This window comes from Epinephelus moara, chromosome 19 (assembly GCF_006386435.1).
Source record: "Epinephelus moara isolate mb chromosome 19, YSFRI_EMoa_1.0, whole genome shotgun sequence".
Lineage (NCBI taxonomy): Eukaryota > Metazoa > Chordata > Actinopteri > Perciformes > Serranidae > Epinephelus > Epinephelus moara.
In genome coordinates, this window is record NC_065524.1 from 40522710 (window position 1) to 40543658 (window position 20949).

Here is a 20949-nt window from a genome sequence, read left to right on the forward strand (position 1 = left end):
CCTTTGGCCAATTGATGTAATATTGCTTCATTGGCATCCTCCCATGACCCTCTACCACTGTGCCAAATTTCACATGGATTGACCAAGTCAGTGAGGAGAAAAACCTGGAACACACACACACACACACAGAGTTTCGTCATTATATAGTAAGATGATTAGTGATATTTTACACCTAGCTCACTAAGCTTATCGTCACTGATATTAATGGGGAGGCAACAGGTAAGAGAAGCACCTCCCACTATAATTCAGTACAATTCAACAGAACCACAAACTGCTGCACAAACTGTATGAAACACATTGTTATTGTTTAATGTACCATAGCAATAAAAATATATGAATGTATAAGCATTAGTGCAAAGGTTGACATGAGTCAAGTTGCAGTTACAGCTGAAGTTAGAGAAAACCTCCACAGCGCCCGGACGAGTGACAGAAATGAACGTATCTGTGTGTTGCAGACGGCCCTGCGCTCAGCTGGTGGGTGGGAGGTCCAGGTGAAGGACAGGTGCAGACGTTTTGGGGCGGAGCTCCTCCAGGCAGCCAGCAGTGTTCCTGCGGCCTGCAGGAGAACTGTGTGGACAACAGACACTACTGCAACTGTGACGCTGACCGCTCTGAATGGTACTGTAATACCAACAAGATTAAGATTAGATGTCGCTGCTGTAAAAAAAAAGTACTTGTTTAATTATTGGCTGTTGAATCAAAAGGACATGTGACATGATAATAACAATGATAATCCATCTTCTCATGTTTTCTCTTCTTTTTGTTATTTGTCTTCTTTTGCTCTGATGAAAGTTCCTCGTTGTCCCCTCCAGTCTTTGGTTTGCTCTTTAAATTCAGTGTCTTTCTCTTCTTCCTTCCAGGGCCAATGACTCAGGCCTGCTGACCCATAAGGAGAGCCTTCCTGTCAGATCTCTGCTGCTGGGTGATGTCCAGCGGCCAGGTTCAGAAGGTGCCTACAGAGTCGGACCTCTCCGTTGTCATGGAGACAGTAAGTCCAGTCCAGAGCTGCTCAGTGTCACCTTGGACATGTTTTTGAAATGACGTGTGTGTGTGTGTGTGTGTGTGTGTGTGTGTGTGTGTGTGTGTGTGTGTGTGTGTGTGTGTGTGTGTGTGTGTCACACCTCACTGACCAAACATTAGTGACATTTAAAAGGTAAAGAACAGTAAGGAGACTCTGCGCTCTGCAGTTGTAACTTCAGACATATTAAAGATCAAAGGTTTTGCTTCTTTGCAGAAAATGTCTGGAACGCTGCGTTTTTTGACAAGGAGACATCGTACCTCCACTTTCCCACATTCCACGGAGAGCTGAGCGCAGACATCTCCTTCCTGTTTAAGACCACCTCATCCTCTGGCGTTTTCCTGGAAAACTTGGGCATCAAAGACTTCATTCGGATCGAACTCAGCTGTGAGTAAAACCTTTTCGGTTAGATGTCTAATCCAGACTCCGCTCAGATGTGAGTGCGGCCTGAGCAGGGAGGATGATCCCGGGAGTTAAAGTTTCATCTGGGTTGAACTCAGCTGGAGGTGACGGTGCTGCCTCAGGCTCCACCTCACAACTTCAACTCTAAAAAAAAAAATCTGTACTTTTCCAGCAACACGCCCGTTTGTTTTTCCTCCTGTGGGAAATCAGTGCGGTGGCATTGTTCTGGTCGGCTGCGATACATTTCCCTCATAAGCACCAGAGTTTATAGTTCTCTGTATCATTGGTGTTGAAATGTCTTTATGGTAGTTCACACAGTGTGAGCTGCTGTCGCTGTCTTTTATGACAACAGCTCCTGATAAACTGTTTCATTTTATGTGTTTCCAAAGAAAACTAATCTGCTATTGTAGACGGGGAACTCTTTATCATCACTGCAGCGCTCCACACAACTTTCTCCACCCGAGCAAAATTTTAGGAGCAACACTTAAATCCACACAATGCACTCATTTCTCCCATCTTGACTGTATTACTGAAATGCTTTGGGGATAAATAGATGATTAACAGGAATAACAATTTTATTTTTCTTTTATAAAGAAAAAAACTCTGAGCTACTTTGCTCTGAAGTTTGCTCGTGTTCACTTAATATTAATCGCACCTCAAGTCTTTGGAGAAGGAGCTATTTCACCCCATCCTGAAACCAACCTGACTGATGATGTGTCAAAACAATTATCCCCATGGGGACATTAAAGAACCTAACCTAACCTCACTGTGACCTCATCACATGTCTGCGTTTGGTCATGGACTTTCCACGTCCACATATGACGTCCAAGGTACCCTGGGTGTGTTGGTTGTTGACGTTCTGGGACGCCGTGTCAACTTCAGCCTGTTACATGCATTGTCTGTTTTCAAAATACACTTCTGTTTTCACAGGAAATGTACAGTTTACACATCATTGGATTTAGGAAAAACGAACAGGGTTTAGTTACAATCTTACAGGAAGTGAACACCGGCCTCCTGGGTAAAAGTCCGCAGTGGTTGGACCCATCCACGACCCCACATGCCCGCCCTACTTGGACTTTTGCCCTCTTAACTTATGTCCCACCGCTTTTCCCCCTGATGCCACCGGGCACCGTTAAACAGTAACGGCAACCACCCGTGTGTCATGCCGACATGAAAGGCTAAATGGCTTTTTTCATCTCTGATGCTGGAATTCACTGACCAAGCACTGGTATTTCACGACTTCAGTGCAGGCTGGTTGGTTGGGTAGCACCAAGGGCTCAAGAGTCCCAAATGGAACCGGTTAAAGAACCAGAGCTAATCTGGAGGAAACGGGATGTATGAGAATTAAGAAGTCAGCTTCCTGCGGGACAGCGACTGCAGTTTGTTAACTTCCAGTTGGTAAACACACTGAATCAGAGAGGTCTGCATCAATCATAATTTTTGTGCTGTATGTCACATCTACTGCAGTTTAGATGGCACTGGTTGCTTAGACAACTCTATGATGAGCTGCTAGGCGATACATGACTTCAGTCTGAATATACTTTTCTTTAATCAAAGTTCCAGTAGGGCTGAAGTGTCAGTGTGTCCCTCCACAGATGGTGTAACTGTTACAGGGAACAGGGCTTCAGAGAGAGACGGCTCTTTTGGTAAAAGCATTACGAGACAAACAAAAGCGACACGAGGGTCTGAAGAGATGAAAGGCTCTTTATAGTCCTGCAATCAATAAATAAACCACAGAGATTGAGTGGGTTTGAAACAAGGCGATGTGCTTTGGTGGTAACAATTTCTGACATGCAAACAGGGCGACACGGTTGTTCATGTGAGCTGCCTACAGGTGGAACAGGTGAATAACCTGCTCCGACGGAGGCTTTGTCAATGACGACAGTAAATTTCGATTTTCTCCCTTCCCTGACTCAGCCTCCACCGAGGTCCTCTTCTCCTTTGACGTGGGAAACGGTCCGTTGGAGGTTCGTGTGAAGGCTGGCTTCCCGCTGAACGACAACAGGTGGCATCGCATTCGAGCCGAGCGGAACGTTAAAGAGGCTTCGCTTCGCCTCGACGAGCTCCCTGCTGCCACGCAGGAGGCTCCTGCTGATGGGCACATCCACCTGCAGCTGAACAGCCAGTTATTTATAGGTGTGTGTCTGTCTGTCTCTATTTCCATACATATGATTTTTGTTTGGAAGCTCTGGACACATTTCCATGAACCTTTCCTCCTTTTCAGCCTGAGAAACACACGATATCTCATTATCACAGAGTGTTGGTGTTGAATTGTTACATTATTCTCCGTCCCTGCTGTCCTCTTATTTTCTGTCTTTCACTCTGTATCGTCTCTTTCACCCACACAGCACACAAAAAACAACTGTGTACTTGTGCGGTACATTTTGACTGACCGCAGGGAAGCTGGCGGCCTCCTGAAGAAAGCAGATAGTGACAGAGACAAAAGCCTTCAGCAAAACTCCACACTAAAGCTCTGCTTCCTGTTCATACTGTACACAGAACATACTGTGGTGATGTTTCTGGTTATTGAAACTGACAGATTTGAGAGGTCAGAGATCAATGGATCAGTCTTTACAGCCCAGTCACCAGAAGAAAATGTTGGTATTGTTTCTGCAAAAATATGTTACAGTTGCATGTTTCATACATCTCTAAAGTCACGTAGAATATCCAACAAAGTTAGCTGTGATTTCACAAGTCATTGCTGCCTTTCCAGCGGCTTTTTAACACCCCCAAATTTGATTGTTTCGTGGCAACCCATCATGGTATTTTGTAGCAACCAGTCACTGTTTTTCCTGCAGCTTTTTAAAGCACTAAATGTGAGCATTTTGTAGCAACCCTTCATGTTTTTCCACTGACATTTTAGGCCCAAAAATGGGTGTTTTGTAGCAACCAGTCACTGTTTTTCCACTGACATTTTAGGCCCAAAAATGGGTATTTTTTAAGCACTAAATGTGAGCGTTTTGTAGCAACCCTTCACTGTTTTTCCACTGACATTTTAGGCCCAAAAATGGGTGTTTTGTAGCAACCAGTCACTGTTTTTCCAGTGACATTTTAGGCCCAAAAATGGGTGTTTTGTAGCAACCAGTCACTGTTTTTCCAGTGACATTTTAGGCCCAAAAACAGGTATTTTGTAGCAACCAGTCACTGTTTTTCCACTGACATTTTAGGCCCAAAAATGGGTATTTTGTAGCAACCAGTCACTGTTTTTCCACTGACATTTTAGGCCCAAAAAATGGGTGTTTTGTAGCAACCAGTCACTGTGTTTCCTGCAGCTTTTTAAGCACTAAATGTGGGCGTTTTGTAGTAACCCATCACTGTTTTCCTAGCAGCTTTTTAGGCACCAAATAGTGTTTTATAGGGACAGGGCACTGTTTTTCCAGTGATTTTTTTTTTGGGCCCAGAAGTGGATGTTTGTACTGACTGGCCTTTTTTGGCTCCACACTGTTTAATAGCAACCAGTCACTGTTTGTCTCGCAGCTTTTTGAGCACTAAATGCGGGTCTTGTATAGCAACCTATCACTTTTTTCGAGGAACTTTTTCAGCCCAAAAGTGGGTGTTTGTTAGTGACTCGTCACTGTTTATTAGCCACTTTTTAGGCACCAAACATGAGTGTTTTATAGCAACCCATCAATGTTTTTCCAGCATCTATTTATGTCCAAAAGTGGGTGTTCTGTTATGACTGGTCACTGTTTTTCCAGCAGCTTTTTAGGCATCAAACAGATGTTTTTTATCAACCTGTCGCTATTTTTTTGGCAGCCCCCCCCCCTCCAAATGTGCATGTTATGTATTGCCCCATCGCTGTTTTTCCAATAACTTTTTGGGCACAAAATGCGGGTGTTTTGTAGCAACCAGTCACTGTTTTTCCACTGACATTTTAGGCCCAAAAAATGGGTGTTTTGTAGCAACCAGTCACTGTGTTTCCTGCAGCTTTTTAAGCACTAAATGTGGGCGTTTTGTAGTAACCCATCACTGTTTTCCTAGCAGCTTTTTAGGCACCAAATAGTGTTTTATAGGGACAGGGCACTGTTTTTCCAGTGATTTTTTTTTTGGGCCCAGAAGTGGATGTTTGTACTGACTGGCCTTTTTTGGCTCCACACTGTTTAATAGCAACCAGTCACTGTTTGTCTCGCAGCTTTTTGAGCACTAAATGCGGGTCTTGTATAGCAACCTATCACTTTTTTCGAGGAACTTTTTCAGCCCAAAAGTGGGTGTTTGTTAGTGACTCGTCACTGTTTATTAGCCACTTTTTAGGCACCAAACATGAGTGTTTTATAGCAACCCATCAATGTTTTTCCAGCATCTATTTATGTCCAAAAGTGGGTGTTCTGTTATGACTGGTCACTGTTTTTCCAGCAGCTTTTTAGGCATCAAACAGATGTTTTTTATCAACCTGTCGCTATTTTTTTGGCCATCGCTGTTTTTCCAATAACTTTTTGGGCACAAAATGCGGGTGTTTTGTAGCTACAGTACAAGTTGCTATGTTTCCTGCCAGGATTGTGCCCCTCAAACTGGGTATCTTAATCCTTCCAGATTGATAGAAATGTCCTCAGGAGGATGCAGTGAAAAGCTGTTTGTAGTGGTCAGTTTCCTTGCAGTCACCTTGGTACAGTGTTTGAACCCGGTCCATTAGTTAAGGTAGTCCTTTCCTGACAGCTCCTGATGAAACTGCAGGCCCTGATATGAACCTCATCATCTCTGCAGTCCTGGAAAGCTGTTTATCTCATCATAACAGTCTTGAGGTTGCCAGTTTGGCACTCTGAGACAATTATAAAGTAGCCAAGCCTGAACTCTGAGGACAGTTGGAGGTTATAATGTGAGGCATCGGAAAACAATAACTTTTGGAGTTTAAATTCTGCGCTAGAAAAGAGAAAAATACTTTCCTGTCACAGTCAGCCAGCCAGGCAGGACAGGAAGACTCAGACAGATTGACAGCTCGCCAGCTCTCCAGATATGAACACTCAGCATGGCGCTCAGCTGGCAGACAGACAGGGAAAAGTCAGCTCTTTGAATTTTTCACCTGCCAGTTTGTGTTTCACTGTGTTTCATCAGCTCATCACTTTTAACATTCAGTGTGAAGCTGGTGACAGATCTTTGTTTCTGGAGGTGCAGAGTATGTTTTTAATAAAATCAGATATCAGTCAGTGTCACTCTCCAGTCTGATCACAGAGATGATACAGTGTGCTCTCCATTCAGTTCTATATGGTATGAGGAGACTCTTGCATAATCCAACACAGAGCAGCCAGGATGCACACTGAAGTCAGTCCTCTGTGTGTCTTCAGGAGGCACTGCGTCCAGGCAGAAGGGCTTCCGGGGTTGTATTCGCTCTCTGCAGCTGAATGGCGTCTCCCTGGACCTGGAGGAGAGAGCCAAGATCACCCCCGGGGTTCAGGCAGGGTGTCCAGGCCACTGCAGCAGCTACGGCTCACTCTGCCAGAACCAGGGTCGCTGCATGGAAAGGCCCAACAGCTTCTCCTGTGACTGTGGTTCATCTGCTTACACTGGAGCCTTCTGCGACAGAGGTACGTAGGCTTTGTCACCAATCTCTGGTGGGAAATGTTGGGTATGGTGTGCTGTACTCAACGCAAGGTATCTGTATTTGAACTCTTACAGGATGACTTTGGTATTTTCCAACCGAGTTTTCGTGAATCAGAACAGTGATTTTAAATACAGTTTGCATACAGTCTCTTTCAAACACCTTGGATTGACGTTTTTATTTCCTTCAACAACAAACACACGTGGTAACGTTAAGTCATCACACACACAGGTCTGTGGTTGTTGGACCCACCCACCACCCCTGCCGTCCACCCTACTCAGACTTTCGCCCCCTTAACATTGTTGATGTCCCACAGTGTTTCCCCCTGACGCTGCCAGGCACCGTTAAACAATAACAGCAACCGGCCGCGTATCATGCCGGCATGAAAGGACGGCTTTTTCATCAGTGTCTGATGCAGGAAGTCACTGACCAAGCGCTAGTTTTCGACGACTTCGGAGCGCGACCAACCAGTGTTTCCCTGCTGTAAAAAGCGTAGCACCCCACTCTGTGGTTACGTTAATGAAGAAGTTTGGTTCATATTTAAGTAAACATGAAACATAGAAACAGGAAAACGGTCTCCGACATAACAGCAGCACGCTGGGAGCTGTGAATCCTCAGGTGCTGTGAAACAGTTTTAGAGCTTTGTTAACTGTCCCTCATGCTCATGTTAATTAGCTGTAAACTGACGCATTCAGTTCACCATTCACCAAAAACATGAGCACATGGGCGCAAGTTTCATTTCAGTCACCCTCCTCCTGCAGCTCTTACCTGTGTGTCCTGAGCCCCTTGGCTCTAGAGAGCAGGAGGCTAAACTATGAGCAACATTTTCTCTCCATCTTTTAAACACTCCGCTGATACATGTTTTTTTTTTATTTTGTTTATTGTCACATTGTCTGACTTTGTCTTTTTACACGCAGCTGTTAATCATCTTGACCGTGACATATCACGAAGGCATTTTTAAAGTCTGTTTGGCTGAAAATTCGTCTTGTTTGGATTTCTTTCTTTTGCATTTTTAGTCCGTCTGAAAGTTTCAAAATCGTTCTCATTTATATTGTAGCTAATAAAATATTAGTCTCTGCAAAATGTTTTCCTACACTGATGCAAAAACTAAGAATAATAAACTGCAATAAAGTTTTCTGAAATCCTCAGTATTTAAGAATCTGTCCGACATCTGTTTGAGGCAGAAAACAACAGAGTCAATGACAGGCCTTTGTAAATGACACTAAAATGGAGAGCAACAGCTGTGTGCAGATGTTTTAATCATCGATTCACATTAAATGTTTTTGTTTATTGTCTACAAAATGTTCTGATGGAGATGTTATTGCCCTCAAGTTGTTGTAAGACTGCACACCCAGGAACATTGGGTCATCACGTCAGCGCAGTAACACGGCCTCATTTTTATTCAGTGATTAACAAGCCTAGCTGTGTTGTTGTTGGAGCTCCAAAGGTATACCTGCGCCCAAAATCACAACTCCATGATTCATGACTGTGATAATAAGCAGCCAAATTTTGCATTGTTCTGTTCACCTGTCAGCTGCGTCTTCTGCAGCACCAGCTCACTAATTACGTGCTGTCACTGCTGCTGAGGTGTCGTACATATGAATCACTGATTATGTCCCCCTGCAAGATTATTACTTAGATACAGAGCGAAGGCATACAGTATACACAAATCATATGGTCTCTGCAGAGCGAACTAAAGCTGTAAATTAAAGTTTCACTTCAGTCCAACTCAACTTTATATGGCCACATTCAAAAATGCACACACAGCTGTTAACCTTACAGACAACTGGTATAATTCCGCTTTGTAACGGAACTCTCTGACATCATCTCCATCCCTGCAGAAGTTTCAGCCAGCTTCAAGTCGGGAACATCCGTCAGCTACACCTTCAAGGAGGTGGCGCTGAGTGAACAGGTGAACAGGAGCAGCAGCGCCCTGCCCTCCTCCATCTACTCTGACATGACCCTGAGAGCAGAGAACGTCTCCCTGAGCTTCAGGACCAGCCAGAGTCCGGCTCTGCTCCTCTACGTCGGCTCGTACCACAGAGAGTATCTGACTCTGCTGCTCAACAAGCACGGTGAGTGCTCACATCCTCTGTGTACCTGTTTCTCTTTGTTGTATCTCATCATTTGACTTTGCCTTTCGTGTCATCATGAGGTCAAAGGGATAGTTGTGATTTTTTGAAGTGGGTTTGCATAGGGCACTTATCCCAAATCAGTGCACTACCTGCAGTGGACAGTGGTCAACATGCACCCAGTTTGGAGAAGCAGGCAGGAATACAAACACAGAAGCTAAAAAGTCACCCTGTCTGACTCTGAAGTCGTCATAACTGGCCCTTGGTCAGCGACTTCCGGCACCAAACACCGACCGTCCTTTCATGTCCGCATGCAGCTGGTCCCTGTCATTGATTAACAGCGCCTGAAGAGGTCAAGGGGAAATGCCTCAGGACAGCAATGTAAGTTAAGGGGGCAAAAGTCTGCATAGGGTGGGTGGGACGGGTTTTGAATGGGTCCAACAACCACTGACTTTCACCCAGGAAGCCGGTGGTCACTTCCCATGCGATTGTAAAGCCAAACCTTGTTCTTTTTTACTGAACTCAACCACGTGCATTTGTTGCTGAGGGACAAAAACATCCATCTGTAGTGTTGAAACGACGTAGTGCTTTTATTTTGAAAGAGTCTGTATGCAAACTGTACATTTCCTGTGAAAACAGAAGTGTATTTTGAAAACAGACAATGCATGTAACAGGCTGAAGTTGACACGGCGTCCCAGAACGTCAACAACCAACACACCCAGGGTACCTTTGTACCTTAGACGAAACACTGGTGAAAGGAGGTTCCCACCTGATGACCCCAAAGACATGTTAGTTATCACTGCTCATTGGTTTGTATAGTTAAGCCTTGCCATATTAGCTACAGTTTGATACAGTCTCTTTCAAAATAAAAGCACTACATCAGTACGACAATGTGAATTGATGATTTTTCCCTCAACAACAGAACAAGGTTTCGCTTTACAGAAAGTGAACACAGGCCACCCGGGTGAAGTTGGTGGTTGTAGGATCGATCCACCACCCCTCCCACCTGCCCTATTCGGACTTTCGCTGCTTTTACTGTCATTGCTGTCCCGCCACGTTTCCCCCTGATGCCACCGGGCGCCATTCAACAATACCAGCAACCGGCCACGTGTCATAAAAGGACTGCTTTTTTCATCTGTGTCTGACGCCGAACTCACTGACCAGGCATCGGCCGCTCCCGTTCTCTGCAGGGTAAAATTATCCTTTTTGTTGATGGATGGCTATGAGGAGAGCATGATAACAACTTCACTTCCCTGTTACAGAGGGTCGTCTGACAGCAAGGTAAAGTGGTGAAAATGTTCTTAATATAGTCTATTCTTAAAATGATATTGATTTCTTAGGTGGCTAAAATACATTTTGCTGCTGCTCCTGTCCACAGCAGTACACGACTTAGCATCTGTGTCGGTACGCCTGCCTGCTTCTCCAAACTGACTGCCATCTACTGTATATAATAAACCGATTATATCTCATACAACCCCACTTCAAACCAGAAGCTTTCCCTTAAACCTCTGTCCCCTCACTGCATGAAGGAGACTTTTGTTTCTTCCCTGTTATTTATGAACTTCTCTGCTTCTCTGGATTCACTGGCTGTCCTGACTGTCCCAGTATTCACGGTGCATGCTGCTGTCACTTATCCAAAATATAATGTGGTGTTGGCTCTGTGGATCCTTTAAATTAACATGAAAGAGTTTTGATGGATGAAAACTTAGATTTCCTCTGAGTTAGTGTTGCTGTGTTGTGATGTAGACAGAGATGATGTAAAGCCTCTTAACTGTGGAATAACATGCTGTATGCTCAGAGTCAACTCACTGTGGCTGTTTGAATCAGCCGTAACTCCCTCGTCTTCTCCTAAAGCCAATGCCCCGTCACCTCACTCCTCTTCGTCTGCTCCCACTCTGGTCTCTTCTCTCGCTGTTAGTCCTTTCATTCGTTTCTCCTTTGCCGCCATTCCCTTCAGTGTTTAATCAACTTGTTGTGAGTTAAGCCAGACGAGTGGCAAGTGGGGTCATTTGAATCGGAGGGGACAAAGACGGCTGATAAAGGTAGATTAGCTGTAAACAGACTGTGAATAGGCTGCTTTAATGAGCCAGACTGGAGGAAGCTGATGGGCAGCGGTTCATTAGAGACGATGTGATGATCAGACAGTCGGCAGAAAGCTGCGTTCACACCGAAGAAAAACTGAGATTTCTCTTGGTGATAAACTTTTTTAAAGACCATCATCCTCCGTGAGAAGTTCTTGATGTTTGAGGTCTCGGAAAGTTTTGAACTACTTGTCGCTTTTATTCTTTAGTTTAAGTGACATTGTTGTTGTGCTGCAGCTCGTCTGACATTACAAGATTACAGAGCTGAAAGAAAATCATTCTGTGTTATTGAAAAGACAAACAAAGCACTGAAATGAATGGATATAATAAAACTGTTATTTTATTGTTTCTGGTATTAAAATGGAGGGATGGAGGTTGTTCTTTAGCAAGTGGCTCAAATTCAATGCATTCACTCATTTCTATGCATTAAACCGGATTTTTCAATTTCCTCCTGGGCTCGAAAATGTGTGTACATTTCGAATCGCTCCTGACCGGGCATACCAACAAACTCCAACGGGTAGATGGGTATAATTAAATTGTTGTATCTCCTGTGTTATGACTTAACAGGCCAAGATAATCTTCCTTAAGAAAAAAGGTGAAAAAAGTTTTGTCAGGTGAATAAAAATAGTTTTGTCTTCGTAACTTTTTTCTTGTCATCTGTGAACGCAGGTCGGAAAAAGACGAGTTTTTGCAGGTGCTTTTTTTTTTTTTAGCACTCTTCCTGTTCACCTTAGATTAAAATATATTTCTAGGCAAAAGAAAGAAATAGTAATGTCCCATAACTTGCTAACATGCAATATACAGTATGTACCTTGGGTCTCATTCATGAAAGTGAGCAATGTGTAAATGTAAATTTAAGTCAGGAACACTTTAATCAAAGAAAACATGACTCTGTTCTGTGGTCTCTCTGCCTTTCCTCTGGCCTACGTGGAAAACCTAAGGCAGACAGAGCACACCTCCCTGCCCTTCCATGCACCTACAAGGAAAGCCTAAGGCAGGGAGAGCAGCAGCAAAGACCCCCCGGTAACAGAACAGAGCAGCATCAGTGACAAACAGAAATGACATTGATAAGTCAGACACAACATGAAAAGGAGGAGCTGGGGTGGAGGCAGGTTGCAAAGCTTGCAGAGGAAGCAGCAACAGTAGGCAGGCCAGAGGCTTGCAGAGGAAGCAGCAACAGTAGGCAGGCCAGAGCAGTTTAAATAGGGTGCCCTGAATGAGAAAGGAATCATGTGATCTATCAGCTGACTCCCTTCCATCAATCAGCTGATCCATCAGTTGACTGGGCTGTTTGAGATCAGCTGATGTAGCTGGGATGTGACCTGAGCTTGACATCGTGTCCTGCCTGAACTAACACTGTGCTCAGTATTGTTAACTATTGTTTCTTTATACACACATTTCCCTTCATCAAGTTCATCTTTCTTTCTTTGGGAGTAAATAATGCCATCTTGTTTCTGCAGAGCTGCACCATTGAGCACATGTAGATTAATATGAGAGACTCTGGTCATGACATTATATGGACAGTATGCTTAAACTGTTATGAAGTGCAACAGTTAAACAAACTTCTAACCTATAAATTGAGGTGGTTCTGTGTCTAATGTTTGTTTTGTGTTCTGCAGATCTGGAGAGGTCTGGAGAACTGAAGAACACATAACCGATTTGTGTGTTTCTGACTTCGCATCAGTTCTGTATTTGCCACGTTTGCTGTTCATGTATTTGTTTTATCTTTCTGCAGCACATCTCTTCATTTGCAGCTTCTTTCCAGTCTCATACTTGTTTGGATTTTTGCACATTTTGAATTGATATCGTTTCTGAAGCTGCAGCATGTGTTTTCCTAATGGAAATGTTTTGTGCTGTTGTAATGTGTTTGCCCATGTCGGCCACGATACGTATCGCCCTTTAAATCATGTTGCCTCTGTAACTCGAGAGCACTTGACAGACCTAGAGAACTGGCCAGTCGTTATCAGTAAACTTTCCTACATTATCATCAGATGTTATTCCTGTTCGTCAGTAGGAAAACAAAGACGTCTGTAACAACCTTTGAAAGGCGAAAACTTCAGCTGTCAACTTTTCACCACAGACGAGCTTTGTGACGATCTGTGTCAGCGGTGCGCTCTGGGTCTGTCAGCTCTGTAATCACCTCCTGTGACTTGTTAATCGTGACCATTACAGCGTGAACACACTGAGACTGTCTCTCACTTCTGTCTCTGTGTGGCACATAAAGGCCAACGTCAGGTGTTAGAAGTAATTAACAGGACTGAACTATAAACTGCACATTATGCCTTCTGCTCTCCTGAAAACTCAGAAACTCAGTCACATGCTTCCAGTTATTTTCCAAGATATGCTCAGAGACAACATGCTCTATTGTGCACCAGTAACATGAGATCTCCAGTCTTTTCTTGATCATCCGCACAACCTGCAGACATTACATGGTATTCATGTGAATTTGATAAAACTGTCCATCTTAAAAGGCATGAAAACAGTAAATTAACTTGACTCTGTTTATTATTGAGCTGCTGTTGCCCCAGAACATCCAGACCTCCATCAATACAGAGTAATACTCTCTGAAATGAATTTCTGTGAAAGTAGACGAGGACAAATTTAGCATAAAAAACATTTTTATAAAAGTTTTAGTGGCTTGTTTTTTGTAACTGGATGGATTTTTAGTTGTTTGTTTTTTGTGTTAACATATTCAGTATTGTAAGTGATTTTAAAAATAAAGAATTAAAATTTCATTCATTTGATTTGATTTATTGACACAAGCGATACATAGAATTTAAAACAAAAAAATATGTCTGCATTTGTCAGGGATGGAACGAAAAACTCCAGGACTTATTTCCATCGTTGTCCCATCATTTGTTAATAATACTGCTATATGAGACAAATACTATATAAAGCCAAAGAAGAACTTCATTTAATTTATGTGTTCTTTATCATTTATGATAGGAAGATTGGGCCTCATGCAAGAAACAATATACAAACACATTTTCTCTTTTTCTTGTTTGTATCCATGATTTGTTCTGATTTAATGATTCAGTGATGTTGTCTAATTTTTGTTCATCTCTTAGGTGAAAGGAAATTAGGGAGTGGTTGAGAGCACTGTGACCAAGATAAGAAAAACATCTCATTTTTACAGTCCATTTATTGTTCTTCTAATGCAGGTAGTGTAGGTACGTATATCCATCCGTCACATTCTTGTGACGGATAGATCTTGTGAGTCTCAAGAATGCCTCGAGGCAATTTCTTCAGATTTGGCACAAATGTTCACTTGAACTGAAGAATAAACTGATTATAATTTTGTGGTCGAGGGCACTGTGACCGCAGAAAATACGTTTTTGGCCATGACTCAATAATTCATATACTAATTATAAAGCCCAGATCAGACCAAAGATTCAGGACGAGATGAGTTTGAAACAGGCAACTACTGTCAACGCTCTGTTCTGTAACATTGTAAAAACCTGCCGGTTCACAAACAGTGACCACGATGAGACGGCGCATCATCTCTAGTCGACAACTCNTTTAGAGCGCTTAAATCTGAAAGGGGCAACAGAGTCCAGGATATCAGTGCATGTAAAATTAAAAACACTTAAAAGCTCTTCGGCATTAAGACCATGATACAAATCAGAACGGTCTAAAACGGTTTCATCGCGTTGTGACTCTTTAGTCTGAACTTGGCTCAACAAAATTTCCCAAATGTCTAAAAGGATAAAATAATGAAGGTCAAAAGGTCAAAGGTCAGCTTGACTGTGACATCATCATGTTTTAACGTCATATCTCAGGAACAGAAGGGGAGACATTTGGTCAGATACTGAATTGGTGACTCTAATCTTGAAACTGTGCTGATTGTATAGATCTTCTGTGTGTGAAGCATCCATGTTTTCACTGACATGGATGGAGACTGTCAGAGACACTGGACTGGTGTGTGGAGGCGTACAGCCACAGGGCGGTAATTCTCGTTTTAATTCGTTCCTTGGTCCCGTCTCTTTCAGCCTCTTGTGACTGATCTGTTGCTTTGTGCGTGCAGACATGTTGGAGGTGAGATACAGATTGGACGGCAACAAAGATGCAGACATCCTGAGGAGCAAAGTGAGGAACCTCGCCAACGGACAGCTACACGCTGTCACCATCAGCAGGCTGTCTGACACTGTCTCTGTGCAGGTAACACACACAGACACACACTGAATCATTCCTCCCTGGTGTTCCCAGCAGCCTCACTGTCAGTTGACTTCAGCGACCAGCGGGAGAAGCTACAAGAAGGACGAGCTGCAGGACTCACTCACAGATAATAAAGGCTGAGCTGCACTGAAACGGTCGACACAAATATTCACTTAGCAGCTCGATTCGCCTCTCAAAGTGCTTTTACCTTCAAGACTTCCTCTGCCAGCTTCGGGCACAAGAGCCTCCTGCCTAAAAAGGCTCAGCTGAGTTGGCAGTTCTCATCTCAGGTTCTGGAGGCACAATGTCCCAAATTTCTCTTTTTATTGTATGGTTGCTTCATCGGGCTCATATAAACACGTAACAAGTTGTGACGTCATGAGGAAAATCAGAAATTAAAGCATTTTCATGGCGATATCATGGAAAGTTTCAGCTGTGTAATCAGCTAAAGAATTTATGTTCAAGAGTTTTTTGTATTGAAACCTTTTATTTCCACACAGATTGACCGGAACACCAAGGAGGACTTCAACCTGACATCTGATGTAGAATTCAATGCCGTCAGGTCGCTGGTTCTCGGCAGAGTGCACGGTAAGTGAGACGGCTACAAAAACCCAGACGAGGCCTTTCAGGCTGCAGAGCACTCAGACAGACTATCTCACAAATGTTCTGCCTCATCAGACACTGAGGTATTGGAAACTTTCATCATGATGGTCAGATCCACAAAACAGCTGCTGTCTAGACGATGAAGCAGAGGGAAGAACAAACAGAGAAATAAAACATAAATGCCGGGCACTCTCATCACAGAGACAGGATATTACTCACATCAGCACAGTTTAATAGACGGTGGCTTAGACGTGACAGAGGTGAAGAGACCTTTAAAAGTTCACCTGTTAAGACAAGTAATAAAACAGGATGTTTCTCTTTTTATTAAGAGAATAACTAAACGAAACCCTTGACTCTTTAGAAGGAGTGATTTTTCCTGGTTTGTGACAAAAGCAGACATAAACCAGACAGAGAGGTCATAATATCTGTGACTTATATGATTCTCAGCAACTAAAGGAAACAGCAGGAAAATGATCGGCTGAAAAGAAATGGTTAGTTGCGGACATCATGTATGTCTTATTGTACATAGTGTAAGGGTTAGTGTACGCCGTACTATAGAGCTCTGATTGAGCCCAAACACATCAGGTCCCACCCCACATGTTCTGGGCCTGAGCCTGATTAGAAACCAAATTTCTACTAATAAAATATTGTATTTTAGATTTAAATATAAAACATTTTTTACAAGCTAAAGGCTGACGCTTCCCCTTTTCTTATCCAAACCAATAGTATGTTGTCTCATGTGCGACAGGTTCGACAGAGTGGGCTGCACCCCACGTCGCATCTGTGCGTGGTGGTCCACGGCGATGTGGTGCACAGATGACGATTACTGCTCTTCACTGCACATTGCACGCATCTTTCCCACTGCCGGGGCTGCAGAAGCAAACACTGCCAACCAAGTTGCCTGGCAGCCCTCCACCCCTCTCTCTTACTCTCGTTTTCCATCCCTTTCTCACAGCCCCCAAAATCAGTGTATGAACACTCCTGCTGTTTAAATGAGAACTGCCAGTTTAATAAAAAAAGAAAACAAACAAATCAAACAAGAGGTATATTGGTGAGAACATGACACAGTTCAAGCTCTGGATAATAATGAGTAGTTACAGTCCAGCCCAAACCCAGTGGCTCTGGTCAGGCTCAAGCAGAGAATCAGAGCTTTAACACTCTCTTAAGTTGTCGTCTCTGTTGACGGTAGCTTGGCTATTTAAAAACATGGGAGTTTGTGCAGGATGTCCTGTGTCAGATTCTCGTCACAATTCTCTCCGACCAGTCAGCAGTGTTTTAAGTCCACCTTCCGAATCAGCTCAGCTCACTTGGAATATTGATAGAGTTTTTACCCAAAAAGTTGCAGGTGCTATCCACCACTCTGGCTTATGGAAACCAAAAAAGAGCAAGTCCAGTTGTGCTGTGCCGGGGGAAATGTGGCGTCAGGGCTCTTCAGGTTCAGCGTGGCCATATCACAATATTTTACAGACAAAAAAACAAAGCGAAGCGACCACTCAGCAGCTACTCCAGGATGTCATACAGAACATAGGTATTTTCGCAACATTGTCCTGTATGTTTTACGCCACAGAATACAACACTTGTGCCAAATACTGCAGTTTTTAGGACAGCGCTCATTATGTTACCAGACAAGCTGTTGGTCAAGGATGCATCCAAAATGTACCGATACCTCCCCTGCTGCGCAGTCTGCCAGCTCAATTTAAAGCTCAAGTTTTCAGACTCTACAGACAGAGCTCTTACTGCTCGATGTATTAAAACCATCACACATTTGGGAATGTTCACTTGGGAGGTTACAGACCGCTCAATGATGGCAGTGACTTAGTGACTTCATCCATATTAAATCTTCTTTAGACGAAGACACTGCAGTATAATTGTTCTGGACAAAAAACACACATCAGGCTGCTCTGATCAGATGTTTGAAGACTGACTGGAGGTGCAACTCTAACACTGTTGACACAATATAAAAACAAAATGCTTGTCTTTATCAGCATATTCATCCAGTGATATGTGGGTGAGGGTTTTAGTACATAATGTTACATTGAGGTAAAGTCCATGTGATTGTGTCTCTATTGAAAATCCACAGATATTTCAACCTAACAAACCTGACTGCGTGCCTCTCTGTCTTTGTCTGTGCAGACTCTGGTGAGTTGGATCCAGAGCTGTCTCGGCTCCTCTCTCTGGGTTTCACAGGCTGTCTCTCCGCTGTCCTCTTCAACTCCATCAGTCCTCTGAAAGCTGCTCTGCTCCACCCGGACACCAGCCCTGTCGTCGTTACCGGCCCACTGGTCCAGTCACACTGTGGCTCCACTTCAGCCAATCCCTACGCAGCAGAGACCACACATCACCTATCAGGTCACTATCCATGACACCAGTTTTTAACCACATATTTGCATCTTCATTGGCCAGATCACAAATCTGATAGCAACTGCTCTGCTTTCCTCGGCTACATGCAAATCAGGGTGAGCCTGCAGCGCAGCAGGAATTTTCCTGAAGCTGCCAAAATCAGCAGAAGAGGAATCAGGGCTGATTTATGCTCAACGTTAGATAAGGAGACGGACAGAGCCTTCTGTCTGTAATCTGAGTTCACATCATCCTAATTTGTGCACATTTTCTGAAAGCTTACAGGTATGGACAAAACAGAGCAGAACCACCAGAGATAGTGGAGGCAGTGTAGCGTAGTTCAAGCGAGAAAACGACTGTAGAAGACAATGATGACATTTAAATAAGGCGGGGCAGAATGAATCTGTTAAATATAGCAAAAGCATTGAAAATAATTCAGAATGTATTTATTGGCCACACAGGCCACCGTCGTCAACACAACAAAACCACTTGGTTTTTAGCAAATCACTGCTGTATTTCCAGAAACTTTTTAACCTCCAAACGAGGGTGTTTTTTAGCGACCCAGTGCTGTGTTTTTTCACTGGGAATGTTGTCATGAAAACCCATTGTTTCTTACTGAGACATTGCTGCTTTTCAAGCTGGGATTTTGCCCCCAGCACCACATATTTTAAGCCAAAACATGATCTTTCCTAACCATAACCAAGTTGATTTTGTGCCTAAACCTAGCCACACTAACTACAGTGTTGTGTATCTGCCAGATAACAACAAACAAATTAACGTAGCCGTGGTTTGCAGAATCGCACAATGCCAACATTATTTCTTTTGACTGGATTGTTTTTTCTTTATTTTCTGAATAGAATACAAACCCTACCATGTCTTAAAGGCACATGGAGAAGTTAGTCTTAAGGGATTTCTACCACAAAACCCTTTGCAGCAAAAGTCTGAGTGGTCAACACTGTGAAAGCATGTTTTTAACCCCACTCATGATCTTTTCCTAAACTTAACCAAGCTTCAACTGAAAAGTAATAATAATAATAATAATAATACTAATAATAATAATAATAATAATAATAAATGAAATAAATAGATAAATCAGATGATTTTCCATCAGAGAACAAACACCAGTCTCCTGGGTGAAAGTCCTGTTTTGACACATTTTTGTCTGAATACACCACTGAATGCCAACAAACAACCTGATCTCACTCTGAAGTAATCGAAATCCAGCGCTTGGGCAGTGACTTGCAGCATCAGACAGTGACAGAAAAAGGCATCCTTTAAAGGGATAGTGCACCCAAAAATGAAGATTCAGCCATTATCTACTCACCCATATGCCGAGGGAGGCTCAGGTGAAGTTTTAGAGTCCTCACAACACTTGCGGAGATCCAAGGGGAGAGGAGGTAGCAACACAACTCCACCTAATGGAGGCTGACGGTGCCCCAGATTCAAACGTCCAAAAACACATAATTGAAACCACAAAATATCTCCATACTGCTCGTCCGTAGTGATCCAAGTGTCCTGAAGCCCCGACATAAAAAGTTGTTTGGAAAAACCTCATTTGAACTCTGTTTTTAGCCTCATTGTAGCCTGTAGCTCTGACTGCCTCTCTGGGCACCGCGCTCACGTGTGCGCGCTTGTGTGAGACTGTGAGACATGGGCACCACCTTCATGTGTGTTCACGTGCTTTCGCTGGTCTCGCACGCAAGATGATACAACATGATCCGCGGCCAGTTGTTGTTATCATTCAAAGGCTGGGCGGCATCAGGGGGAAACGTGGCGGGACAATAACGAAAGTTACGAAAGTACATGTGTTTGTTGTTGAAGGAAAACACATCAATTAGCAGTGTTGCACCGATGTAGTGCTTTTATTTTGAAAGAGACTGTATCAAACTGTACATTTCCTGCGAAAACAGAAGTGTATTTTGAAAACAGACAATGCATGTAACAGGCTGAAGTTGACACTGCGTCCCAGAACGTCAACAACCAACACACCCAGGGTACCTTGGACGTCATATGTGGACGTGGAAAGTCCATGACCAAACGTGGACATGTGACGAGGTCACAGTGAGGATGATGATGATGCTGCCTGTTTTTAAATGGCCCACAGTAATTTAAAAAAAAAGACTAGAATATGACTTCATCATATTTTTAATAAATTGCACTGTATGTGTAAATAACGCAATGTCGCTTTCTTCTTGCAGCACTACTAGCCTGCATGGCCAGTGCACTTCTGCATTTGAACACTATATATTGCTACTTCACTTACAGTAATTGATTAAAGACAGATACACTTTTTCTTATGTGTCCACACCAATAAACTGTAGTGCTGCAGAGTAGTTTTGATAGAAATTTAGTGGAGGTTCTGGTCTAGACACACTGATTTTCTAGCCGTGTATCTGGTTGAAAACTGGATTTACTGTTATTTTGCTTTCGACTCCTTAATTTTCTTCGTCTGTGGCCCTCAATCCAAAAAGTGTGGCGACCCTTGGTTTAGGGCATCTCAAACTCAGCCTGTTAGCTTGACTCAGCATTCTCTTAAAAGCCAATGCAGGTCTTATAATGCACTTTTTGTGATCACTTCGTCAGAGGCACTATAGTGCTGGTCCTGCATGTTTGGGCCATCAGCTATGATTTTTCAATATTATCATGAATGCAGCGTTCACTTTCCCACTGACGACTCTCAGATCTATGAGAGGCGGCTGCGTTCTTCTACACTCAAACAAATATGCCCGTGCTCAGGCGAGTTTCAAC

General features: G+C 43.3%; 1 protein-coding gene across 1 annotated transcript in view; it reads left to right on the forward strand.

The window, feature by feature from the left end:
- LOC126407010 (contactin-associated protein-like 4) overlaps positions 1 to 20949 on the forward strand; it is a 104323-nt gene that overhangs the window by 76865 nt on the left and 6509 nt on the right. The window contains exons 14-22 of the mRNA XM_050071653.1: positions 456 to 618; positions 861 to 988; positions 1235 to 1405; positions 3338 to 3556; positions 6700 to 6939; positions 8795 to 9028; positions 15131 to 15264; positions 15762 to 15849; positions 17998 to 18213. Of these exons, the coding sequence (XP_049927610.1) occupies positions 456 to 618; positions 861 to 988; positions 1235 to 1405; positions 3338 to 3556; positions 6700 to 6939; positions 8795 to 9028; positions 15131 to 15264; positions 15762 to 15849; positions 17998 to 18213 (1593 nt within the window). The remainder of the gene's footprint in view (positions 1 to 455; positions 619 to 860; positions 989 to 1234; positions 1406 to 3337; positions 3557 to 6699; positions 6940 to 8794; positions 9029 to 15130; positions 15265 to 15761; positions 15850 to 17997; positions 18214 to 20949) is intronic.